This window comes from Hemiscyllium ocellatum, chromosome 5, assembly GCF_020745735.1.
Source record: "Hemiscyllium ocellatum isolate sHemOce1 chromosome 5, sHemOce1.pat.X.cur, whole genome shotgun sequence".
Taxonomy (NCBI): Eukaryota; Metazoa; Chordata; class Chondrichthyes; order Orectolobiformes; family Hemiscylliidae; genus Hemiscyllium; species Hemiscyllium ocellatum.
This window is the reverse complement of record NC_083405.1, coordinates 95661834-95674198: the sequence shown is the minus strand read 5'-3', so window position 1 is coordinate 95674198 and position 12365 is coordinate 95661834. Positions and strand designations below refer to the sequence as shown.

General features: G+C 40.9%; 1 protein-coding gene across 7 annotated transcripts in view; it reads right to left on the bottom strand.

Moving 5' to 3' along the window:
* si:ch211-285f17.1 (sickle tail protein) overlaps positions 1–12365 on the bottom strand; it is a 689517-nt gene that overhangs the window by 31662 nt on the left and 645490 nt on the right. For all 7 annotated transcript variants that reach the window (XM_060825000.1, XM_060825002.1, XM_060825004.1 and 4 more), the window contains 3 exons: positions 10228–10774; positions 9892–10072; positions 6235–6392 (listed from right to left, as the gene is read on the bottom strand). In XM_060825000.1, coding sequence (XP_060680983.1) covers positions 6235–6392; positions 9892–10072; positions 10228–10774 — 886 coding nt within the window. The remainder of the gene's footprint in view (positions 1–6234; positions 6393–9891; positions 10073–10227; positions 10775–12365) is intronic.

The window sequence follows — 12365 nt, the reverse complement described above, 5'->3', positions numbered from 1 at the left end:
AGAAGAAGAAATTTTATTTGCTTCCAGACAGATGAGTCTCTTTGAAATTTGCTTCTCCAAAAAGGGTAGTGGATGTAAAACTTTTAAACATTTTTAAAGCGGAGGTAAATAGATTCTTGATCACCATGTGGATAGAAAGATTATCAAGGGCATGCAGGAGTGTAGAATTGATGTTAAAATCAGACCAGCCATAATCGTATTGACTGGTGGAGCAGGTTTGAAGGGCTGAGTGGCCTATTCTTATATATGTTCACGTGTAGGCGAAATTTATAGTAGACAAAGATAGGTAAAAAAAATAATGTTGTGAGGCTACATGATGGGGATACAGATGGATATAGATAGGTTGGGTGAGTGGATGAAATCTGTCAGATGAAGTACAATGAGGAATATGGAGAGGAAAACTTTGGTAGAAAGAATTAAAAAATGTATTACTTCAACAGAGAATGACTGCAGAATTCTGAAGCGCAGAGGCATTTTAAATCTTTGTGTGCAGGAGACAATGTTAATCTGCAGGTACAGCACATAAGCAAGATGACTGATTGGATCAAGGGATCAAAGGTTATGGGGAGAATGCAGGACAATAGGATTGAAAAACCTATTAGCCATGGTCGAATGGTGGAGAATTCTTGGGCTGAATGGCCTAATTTCAGCTCCTATGATCTTATGTTAGCCTTTATTACGAGAGGAATTGAACAAAAATGAAAGGAAATTATGCTTCAGTTATACAGGGCATTGGTGGGAGCATATCTTGAATATGCTTCACAGGTGTGGCCTCCTTATTTGAAAGGTCTAAATGTAAGGGAGATGGCTCAGAGGTGGTTTACTAGATTAGTATCTCAAATAAGCAGATTGTCTTTAAGGAATAATTGGACAGACTGGGCCTGTTGTTACTGGAGTTCAGAAGAGAGCGAGCAACTTGAGTAAAGGATATTAACAGCTGTTACAAAGTTGACATAGAAAGGATGTTTTTTTTTAAGTACAGAATTAGGGAGCATTCTTTTAGGAGAGAGATGAGAATAACTTGGAACACTCTGCCTCAGGATAGAGTTGTGATGGGGTCACTGAATATTGCTCAGGCAAAGCTAGATGGTTTTGCATTAGGAAATGGAATCAAAGGCTATTGAGAATAGATGGGAAAATGGAATTCAAAACATAAACATGACCTTATTGAATGGCTGAGGGGCTCAAGGGATCAAATGGCCCACTTTTGCTCCTAATTTATATGTTTCAATGTTTTGAAATTAACTGGATCTCTGTACATTGAATGCAGATATTAAGCGAGAGCGCTAACCAACTGGTCTAAGGAGCAAGGTCTTGCATGATGGAAATACTCATGTCTTTCATTTTTGAATGCCATGGTTTTCAATCTAGTCCTGCTGTTTACATATTTGATGTGGTGTGATAAGTGAATAGATTCCTAAATCTGTAATGGAAAAACTGCCACTTCAATTTGGAAGTTACCCTTTTTGAGGCTGAGCATTCACATGACAGCTTGAGAAGGAATGAGACACACTAACAAATTTCCATTTCCCACAATTTTTCAGATCACTGTGAAATGCAATATTCACAATGAAAACCAGCTGTGCACAAAACTTTTTCAGTAAAACCACTTGGAAAAAGCTGAAGCAAAATTGATTTCGTTTGAGAGGAGAATCTGTTCGAACAGTTAGCCAACTTTGGATGTCAGTGTATAAAAAGTCAAAACTTTATATGCATAAGTGCAAGCCTCAGTGTTTGCATGTTAAGTGTATTGTGTAGTAACTGCACTATTATGGTTCCAGCTTTGGTTCACAAATTTGGTGAATTGCAAGCCCTGGTCAGCCATCTGTTTTGCTTTGTCATTCCCACTGGGTAGCTCCTTGGAACCTGGCCTTCTTATCCAGAGTTGATATTCTGTTTAATTTGATTATTTTAACTCTTGTTATCTTCAAGTTTTATGTTTCAAGTTCAACGTAACTCTTCTTTGGATCCCAATCTGAAGAAGAATCATATTTGACTTGAAACATTAACTCTGGGATGGATTTTAAGTAGTTTCGACCAGGATCTGGAAAGGTTAGAATTAGGGTTAGCCACATAGATTTTTCAGGACAAATTATGTTTAACTAATGGAGTTCTTTGATGAAGGTTAATATTTCAACCTACTGAAAATCCCTGCTTTCAATGAAAGAAAGAAAACTAGCATCAACTCAGAAGATATGATTCAACAACAAAAATAATCAGCTAATACATCAAGGCGTGCATGATAAAGAGTTTAATCTAACAAAGCGACATCTTGCCATGCTTCTGTTCAGCTAGGGATAGGAAAACCCAAAAAAAAAGTGTGCCCCAAATATGCAACCTGTTCGTTAAGATGGCGGTGGAATAGGACACGCCAGCCGGAGCTGGTCTGCTCCACCCATTCTTTTTCTTTATTTTCTCCCTCTCTCCTCTCGGACTCTGACACCCAGCCCCAGCTTCTGAAACAGGCTCGGCAATTGGCAGCCCAAAACAGTGATCACAGCAAATGGAGCCGGTCCACTGGTGACCAGCAGCCCGAGTGGGAACATTGCAATCAGAGCAAGGAGGCCAGAGCCAGCAGTAGTCAGTAGTCAGACCATGTGGAGGCCTCCCATGTTGGTCTGCAGCAGAGAGACATTGGAGAGACACTGATGTTTGTCTTTTTAATTTTGCTTCTTGTTTTTCTGATCCATATACTGTGCTTATACTGCGTATAGCTGTAACTTTTTTTTTCATTTTTCTATTCTGTAACTAAAGGTTGTATCTAAGATGGTGCTGCAGGTGGTGACTTATAAACTTTTCACTGTACTGAGTACGTGCCAATAAAGCAAATTCAATTCAATTCATTACATTAACGTGGTGTATAAGGATTTCCAAGAGGCATTCGAGAAGGTGCCACAATACAGACTTGTGGGCAAAGTTTGAGCTAAAAAATTTGGCAAATGGAATTGGCTGAGTGGCAGGAAACAGTAGTGGTGAACAGTTTTAGAATTTTAAACGTTTTAAAGGAGTTCCCCAGAATTAATGTTAGGAATTCAGTTCTTCCTCATAATATATTAAAGAGATTAATGAACAGTGCAAAATTTTAAGAATTTGTGGATGACATTTGGGATGGCACGGTGGCTCAGTGGTTAGCACTGCTATCTCACAACACCAAAGATCTGGGTTCGACTCCAGCCTTGGGTGACTGTATGCATGGAGTTTGCATATTTGCCTTGTGTGTTTGGATTTCCTCCCACAGGCCAAAGACATGCAGGTTAAGCAGATTGGCTATGCTAAGTTGTGCAGGCTGGCTGGATTGGAGTCATAGAGACGTCCAGCATGTAAACAGACCCTTTGGTTCAACCCATCTGTGCCGACCAGATATCCCAACCCAATCTAGTTCCACCTGCCAGCACCTGGCCCATATCCCTCCAAACCCTTCCTATTCATATACCCATCCAAATGCCTCTTAAATGTTGCAATTGTACCAGCCTCCACCACTTCCTCTGGCAGCTCATTCCATACACATACCACCCTCTGCGTGAAAAAGTTGCCCCTTAGGTCCCTTTTATATCTTTCCCCTCTCACCTTAAACCCCCTCTAGTTCTGGACTCCTCAACCCCAGGGAAAAGACTTTGCCTATTTAAAGTTTGAGAGAAGATTTGTAGCTCGGCTGCTCGTTGTTGTGGTTCTGTTTGCCGAGCTGGAAATTTGTGTTGCAGACGTTTCATTCCCTGTCTAGGTGATATCCTCAGTGCTTGAGAGCCTCCGTGAAGTGCTTCTGTGATGTTTCCTCTGGCATTTATAGTGATTCAGAGGTACGATACTTTGTCTCACTGTTTGTTGTGTCTCTTCTGTCAGTCCATTGTTCCGGAGTGTGCATTCTAGTGCTGCTAGGAAGTCTGCTGTCTTGGCGTCCCTGTGGTTGTAGTTGAGTCCCTTGGCCAGTATTGTTCATTCAGTGTCTATGAGCTATCTGTGGGAGAGGTTTCTAACCCAGGTGCGTGTTGTAGTGTCCTCTCTGTTGTGTGTTAGTTTGGCCTTTTTTTTCTTTTAGTGCTGTTGTTTTGCAGTGTGTGGTCCTGTTCTGTTCTATGGTGATGGCCTGTTCTATGGTCTGGGTCCATTCCCGATTGGTGGTTTATGAAATTAGCGATTTTTGGCGTGCAATTTCTTGTCTGTATTTGTGAAGTCTGTAGTGAGCGTCTGTAATCATTACCTGGATCATCCTGAATCTGTTCTGTCTGGCTTTGTCCCTGGCTTGTGGGTTGTTGACTGGTGGTCTGTATCTAAAAAATGGTGGAAGGATTCGATTCTTTCGGCATTCATGCAGGAACTGGGAGTTGTTTGTATCACTATAAATGCCGGAGGAAACATCACAGAAGCGCTTCACAGGAGGCTCCCAAGCACTGAGGATGTCACCTAGACAGGGGACGAAACGTCTGCAAGAACCACAACAGCTTTGTCTATTTATCCTATCTATGCCCCTCAGTTTTGTAAACCTCTGCAAGGTCACCCCTCAGCCTCCAACACTCCAGGGAAAACAGCCCCAGCATGTTCAGCCTCTCCCTATAGCTCAGATCCTCCAACCCTGGCAACATCCTTGTAAATCTTTTCTGAACCCTTTCAAGTTTCACAATATCTTTCCAATTGGAAGGAGACCAGAATTGCACGCAATATTCCAACAGTGGCCTAACCAATGTCCTGTACAGCCGCAACATGACCTCCCAACTCCTGTACTCAATGCTCTGACCAAAAAAGGAAAGCATACCAAACGCCTTCTTCACTATCCTATCTACCGGTGACTCCACTTTCAAAGAGCTATGAACCTGCACTCCAAGGTCTCTTTGTTCAGCAACACTCTCTAGGACCTTACCATTAAGTGTATAAGTCCTGCTAAGATTTGCTTTCCCAAAATGCAGCACCTTGCATTTATCCGAATTAAACTCCATCTGCCACTTCTCAGCCCATTGGCCCATCTGGTCCAGATCCTGTTGTAATCGGAGGTAACCCTCATTCGCTGACCACTACACCTCCAATTTTGGTGTCATCTGCAAACTTACTAACTGTACCTCTTATGCTCGCATCCAAATCATTTATATAAATGACATCATCCCATAATTAGCCATGGGAAACGCAGAGATACAGGGGAGGGGCTAGGTGGATGCTCTTCAGAGGGTCGGTGTGGACTTGATGGGCTGAAAGGCCTGCTTTCACATTGTAGGGATTCTAAAAATAAAGTGTTTCCCGAAAGAATGAAGTAGTTAGAAATTGTATCTTTTTCTTTATCAGTATTGTTTTTGATTTGTTTGATAGTAAATGTGACAAAAGTGGGCCTATTGTTCTTAAATACTGTTTGAGAGAAGTAGCACAGCCAGGACCATCTTCAATATTTAGAAACCATTAAGACTACTGGTAATTTATTAGTTGGGAAACTCTATATATAACTGTTGCTGAGACGTGTTGGATACGTTTATTTCCACACTTTAAAAATATTGGTATGCATTGTGGCACTGTACAGATGCTTAGGCAAGATGAGTGTGGTGCTGGAAAAGCACAGGAGGTCAGGCAGCAGGAAAATCGATGTTTCGGGCAGGAGCCCCTCATCAGGAGCCTTCCTGACTAAGGGCTCCTGCTCAAAATGTCGATTTTCCTGCTCCTCAGATGCTGCCTGACCTGCTGTGCTTTTTACAGCACCACTCTAATTTTGTCTCTGATCCCCAGCATCTACAGTCCTCACTTTCGCCTGTATAGGTACTTACACTTCCTAATAGAATGGTAGGGTGTTGCAGCTACATTACCTTCTCGAGATGGTTCTCAAATCCAGCTGGGGAGTGGAGAGAAATCTTTAAGCAAAGACTCCCACGAGGGAGCAAGAAATAGATTTTGTCAATACTTTCAGATGGCCTAATGGCCAACCAAAAGAAACAATGACTGAATTGAGAGCAGATTACTTGCAAATTCTGTATGAGAGAAAGATGAAACCACACAACAAAGGGGTTGAAAGTACATCTCTTCAGGTGTTACAGACTTAACAGGAGATAATTATAGTTCGTTTCGAGAGGTTCCCTGGAGTGAAAGACAGAAATATAATAGTTTGAGTCCTCATCTATGTGTGATATATAAACACTCAATAGAAGCATCTGTAATTGGATTGAGATTGCTTTCATGCATCAGGAATTTCCCCACCCTGTTCAATCTTTAATAAATAGTTCGATTCACAGAATTATTTGTTACCCAGAAGCAAATACCTACAGTAACAGGGTTGCCTTCTTTCCTGGCTGTAAATATAACTTCTCCTGATCTTGTAGTCGTCAGGCCAGAACCAGGTGGATAGAATCTGCGAGGGGGTGGAGGTGGTGGTGGAGATTTCATGGATTTCTCATTTCCTAGTTCAGGCAGTATTATCTCTTCTGCAAAAGACAACGCAGAAGGTGTCATTATACTAGATTCAAAATACTTCAAAATCAGTACTGACTGCAAATAGGCAGATTGACGTCAAGAATCATCATCCAGGGGTCAGACTAAAACAGGCTTAAATATTACCCTTTGTTGTTGTCAGGTCTTTAAAGACTTGGAAAATAAGCAGTGCTATCAGTATGTATCCTGTGCATCACCAGTTCTTGAGATTATTTCAAACCTTTATTTACTTCCAACTGAGGTAGATATTAAAGGAAAGTAGGGTAATTTTATTTAATGACACTTTATTACTTACAGCACAACTTGTTACTACTCTACTCGGGACCTTATCCTTTAATCAATTATTATTTCTGTGAACAGGTCAGTGACTTTGATGTTGACTATTCTTAGATTGTGTTCAGGAAAATTTCCTCCAGTCGAACAAAGGGGGCTAAGCAGATCAAAGTGTCAGTGGGGGATCAATGCAGAAACCGTAACCAATGAATCATAAGAAAAAGAAAAATGGGCAATGCAGAGTGAGTAGTAGTAATAGAATGGAGGCTCAGTGGTTAGCACTGCTGCCTCACAGCACCAGGGACCCGGATTTGATTCCACTCTTGGGCAACTGAGAATGTGTAAACTGCACACAGACAATGTCTGTGTAGAGTTTCTCTGGATGCTTCTGTTTTCTCCCACAGTTCCAAAGTGTGTAGCTGAGGTGGATTGGCCATGCTAAATTGCCCATAGTGTCCAGGGATGTGCAGACTCGGTTAGCTATGGGTAGTGAATTCTGGGTGGGATGCTCTTCAGAGGGTTGGTGTGGTCTCGATGGGTTGAGTGGCCCACTTCCATATTGTAGGGATTCTATGGAATGTAACTGGAGGAGAGCCAACTTCAGTAGGGCAAAAACAGTTAGATTAGATGGATTGGAGCCAAATGTTGACCAGAGATATGGTAGCTTATTAATGGGCTATCTTCAAAGAAGGCACAGTCAAAGAATACGCCCCCAAAATGAAGAGATAGGATAAACATATCACAAACTTTGCGGATGACAAACGAGTTAGAAATTAAGTAGAAAAATTACACTTACCACAGATGACAGGAACAAAATAGAATTGAGAACCAAGCTGAACACAATGCTCAGCAGGGAAGTGAGAAAACAAATAAGAGCAGCAAAGAGGGGTTTTGAATAAGACTGGCAGCCAGCAAAGGAGAATCCCAGTCTTTTTAGGCACATGAATAATGAAAAGATATATAAAAAAAGGAGCAATGCTGATTAGAGACCAAAAAGGAGATTTACACTTGCGGCTGAAGTATTAAATCAATATTTTGCATTGTTTTTAAACAAAGGAGCAGATGTTATCCAGGCCACAGCACTAAGGACAAAACTCAATCAGGTGAAGGGTTCAAAGCTGATAAGTAGAAAACATTAACTAAGTTGTTGGCACTTATAATTAACAAGATATCTTGCCCAGAGGAGATATGTCCAATTATCACATGGACATACTGTATATACTCAAGTGATAGTCAAATTTTTTTGACTTCTTTTTAAGGTTAAATTTGTGGGGTTGACGACTACATGGATCCTACTTTTGAGGGACTGAAATTCACGTCTGTCAAAATTCATATCATGTCATTAGCAGAAGCCCATTTGATCTCTAATAATAAAAAAACAAATTATGGTGTTCCACTCTGGGTTTTCAGAATTACAACAGCCAGCAGACTGGAAGACCAGGAGCGGATTGGAACAGAACAACCGGCAGACTGGGAAGCTGGAGTGAGATGTGATGGCCAGCAGACTGACTCAAACATTGATCTGTTATCTGTGAAGAACTAGGGTCAACCTTTACATGAGACATGGAAAATTCCAAATACAGGTAATGGCCAAAAATAAGGCGTCGACTTTTACATGAGATTGTGTATTACTTGAGTATATACAATATGAGTGTTATTTAGGGATCCAGCATGGATTTTTTTTCAAGCAAAATCTGGTTTATCCATTGGGAGTTCCATGAAGTGGGAAACAGAGGGTTGATGAAAATCATGCTGTTGATGGGATTAGCATGAACCTATAAAAGTCATACAATACAAAGCCACAAAAAAAGGGGTAAGTGAGCACTGCAGCTGCTGGAGATCAGGAGAGAGAGATAGAGAGAGAGATAGAGAGAGAGAGATAGAGAGAGAGAGATAGAGAGAGAGAGATAGAGAGAGAGAGATAGAGAGAGACACACACACACACACACACACACACACACACACACACACACACACACACACACACACACACACACACACACACACACACACACACACGAAAAGCACAGCAGGTCAAGCAGCATCCGAGGAACAGAATCATAGATGTTTCAGGCATAAGCCCTTCCTGATGAAGGGGTTATGCCTGAAACATCGATGCTCCTGTTCCTCAGATGCTGCTTTACTTGCTGTGCTTTTCCAGCGCAACAGCCTCGACAACGAAAGCCACACAAAAAACTCAAAAAGCAAAAGTTCATGTAATTAAATAACAAGATGGATGCAAAATTGACCGAATGATAGAAAACAGAATAGTAGATATTTTTCAGTCTGGAAGGAGGTTTGAGGCGGGGCTCCCCAAAGATAGATATTAGAAGCTTTGCTTTTCCCGTGATATATTAATTATCTAGATCGTGTGGAGGGGACAATTTCAAACTTAATGGATCATACAACATTTGGAAGCATTGTAAACTGAGCGGAGGATAGTATTAAACCTTTAAACAGAAAAGTATAACGTGATACATTTTAGTGCAAAGAATCTGGAGAGACAATATACAATAAAAGGCATAATTCAAAGGGTGTACAAAAGCAGAGAGACCCAAATGTATACGCGCATAAGTTATTAAACATGCAGGAGAACATTATAGAAAAGCATGTAGTAAACTCAGCTCTATTTATAGGGGTGTGGAGTCCAAGAGCAGGGATGCATTGCTGAAGCTCTACAAGATGTTAGTTGAATGGCTTTGTGTGCACAGGTCTGGGTATCACACTTTAAGAAGGATACAAATGTATTAGAGAGAGTGCAGAAAAGGTTTATGAGAATAGTTTCCAAGATGAGAAACTTCAGTTGAAGGGAGATTGGAGAAGTTAGACAGAGGAGACAGGGAGAGAAACGTTTCCTGCCAGTGAAATGATCAAGAGCAGGGGAAACAGATTTAAAGTGATTTGCGAAAGTAGTTAGTACAATGCAAGAAAACTTTATGTAATGACTGCTTCAGTTTTGGAATGTACTTCCTGGAATTGTGATGGAGCCAACTTCAATCAAGCATTCAGAAGGGAACTCAAATGATTACTTAAACATAAGTAAATGCATTGGGTTACAAGGAAAGGACAGGGAAACGTACTAAGATATGATGTACATATGGAGAGCTATTTCAGACACAATGGATTGAATGGCCTCTCCTACAACACAACAATTCTGAGATCAGCTAATTAAAACACCTCAATCTACATTTTTTTCAATCAAGATGTCAATCTGCATACCTGGCTGTTTGACCCCATCTGGTTCCTCTAGCTTTGTAATTGATTTCTGTTCAGGTTCTACTTCCAAGCTTGGAATTCCTTTCATCATGTTTGCCTGTGCCTCCTCTAGGAGTCGCTCAAATTCTTTTTCATCGTACTGATTCATATTTTGTCTTTTTTCTTCCCACTCTCTTTCTGCTGCCTATAGTCATAAGTAAAAATGTAGCTTCTGAGCTTTAAGTACAATTCAACTGGGTTAAGAATATACAATGATAAAGCAAAGGAAAAAAATGCAAAAAAGGTCCCACAAGGTGGAGGCCATTTAATAATCAATTCAGAAATTAATCACAAGAATACCTCTATGGTCATTTTCCGGTGAATGCCCTTTTTGGTACTTGCAGCATGAATTTCATCAATGAAGAGATTTTGACCAGAAGAAACTTGAGTAGTTGATGATGAGCTCTGAAACTGGTGACCTGGAGCACTTTGGATTGGAGGTATTCCATCTGTTGATTCTTGGGATCGTTTTGTCACAGCTGGAGAGGATTGAACCTGTTGAACGGTAACTGGTGCATTTTGGGATTGTTTGGGCATAATCAGAGGACCCTGGGTAGGGTGCAATAACACTGAGGAGTGATGAGATTGGTGAATTTGGACAGGAGAACTTTGAACCTGATGGACGACCATGTGTGACTCTGATTTCACCACAGAATTCTGCACCTCATGCAGTGATCCTGAGGGGCTTTGAGGCCCAGTTGCTTGTATGAAATTAGTATGCTCCTGAACTTGCAAGGGAGGATCTTTGGACATTTCGGACTCCGACACAGTGGTCACAGTTTCTGTGATGCTTTTCTGCAATGAAGGTTTGGATTCTGTTCCTCGCAAAAGGTCTTCAGTTACAAGTCTACGAACAAAGTGAAGCATTTTAAGACCTATGCATTTGGTTCAACGTACATTTACACAAAACAAATGAAAAAAAAGACAGACATTCTTAAAAGAATACTGTTGACTCCCTTAGGGTGCAACTTCAACATAATCATTTAAACAGTGAAGTGATATCTATTGTATTTCTTTCAACCCACCATAGGTATTGATGGACTAATACTTTACTCAGCATATGACAATTGCCAATGGTTGTGTTCAGTTGAACAACTCATTGAGGGAACAGGTTCTACAAACATCCTCATCTTAAATGATAGGAGTGCCCAGGACATCAGTGGAAATATCAAGGCTGAAGCATTTGTCAGGAAGATAAACCATCGTGGTCCTCAGCATTACAGATGCCAGTCTTCAGCTAATTTGATTCACTCCATGTGATGTCAAAAATGGCTGAAGTCTCCAGACACTGCAAAGCTACAGGCATGATAACATTCCAGTAACAGTATGCAGATTTGTACTGCTGAACTAGCTGCATCTCTCGTTAAACTGTTCCAGTTCTGATATGACATTAAACCTAACCAACAATGTGCAAAAGTGCCCAGATATGTCACGTCCATAAAAATCATGACAAATCCATACAGAATTACCATCCATCAGTCTGTTCTCAAACCTTAAAATGATGGAAGGTGTCATCAACAGAGCTATAAATGGTAGTTACACAGCAGTAATCTGCTCACTAAGGTTCAGTTTGGGTTCTGCCAGGGCCACTTGACTCCAGTCCAAATACTAATGCAAAAGCTGAACTCCCAGAGGGGAGATGAGAGTGAGTAGCCTTGACATCAGTGGATCATTTAACTAAATATGGCCACAGGACAGCCTGAGCAAAACTGAAGTCAATATGATGTGGGAGAAACTCCCCAATGTTTGAAGTTATATCTAGCACAATAAAGGATGACTATGGTTTTTGGACTTCAATCAAATCCACCCTGAAATCTAACTGCTTCCTCAGGGTAGTGGCTGAGGACATACATCTTCAAACACTTCATCAATTATCTTTCTTCCATCAGAAGTGGGGGTATTCTCTGACAATTGAATAAGTCTCAGCACCATACACCATTCCTCAGAAACTGAAGCACTCCATGACCACAAGCAGCAAGACTAGGACAACATTCAGGCTTGCACTGATAAGTGGCAAATAAGATTTGAGACACAAAAGTACCAGGCAATGACCATAATCAATAGGAGAGAATTTAATCATCTCCCCTCGACTCTCAATGGCATTACCATTACTGAATCCTCTCTGGTTAACATCCTGGGGGTTATCATTGATCAGAATCTGAACTGGACTAGTAACAAATTCTGTGGCTATAACAGGTTGGAGGCTGGGAATTGTGGGTCAAGTAATTCAACTCCTAGCTCCCCAAATTCTGTCCACCATCTTCAAAGAATAAGTCATGGAGTATGAAGGAATAGTCCATACTTGCCTTGATGAATGCAACCCTTCAGACTCAAGGTGGTCAACATGAGTATATTAACACACAAGAAAGAAAATCAAATTTGTAACCCAATGAGCCTAAACAGTACAGCATCTAACCAAGTTAGTGGCTGCAAAGAGG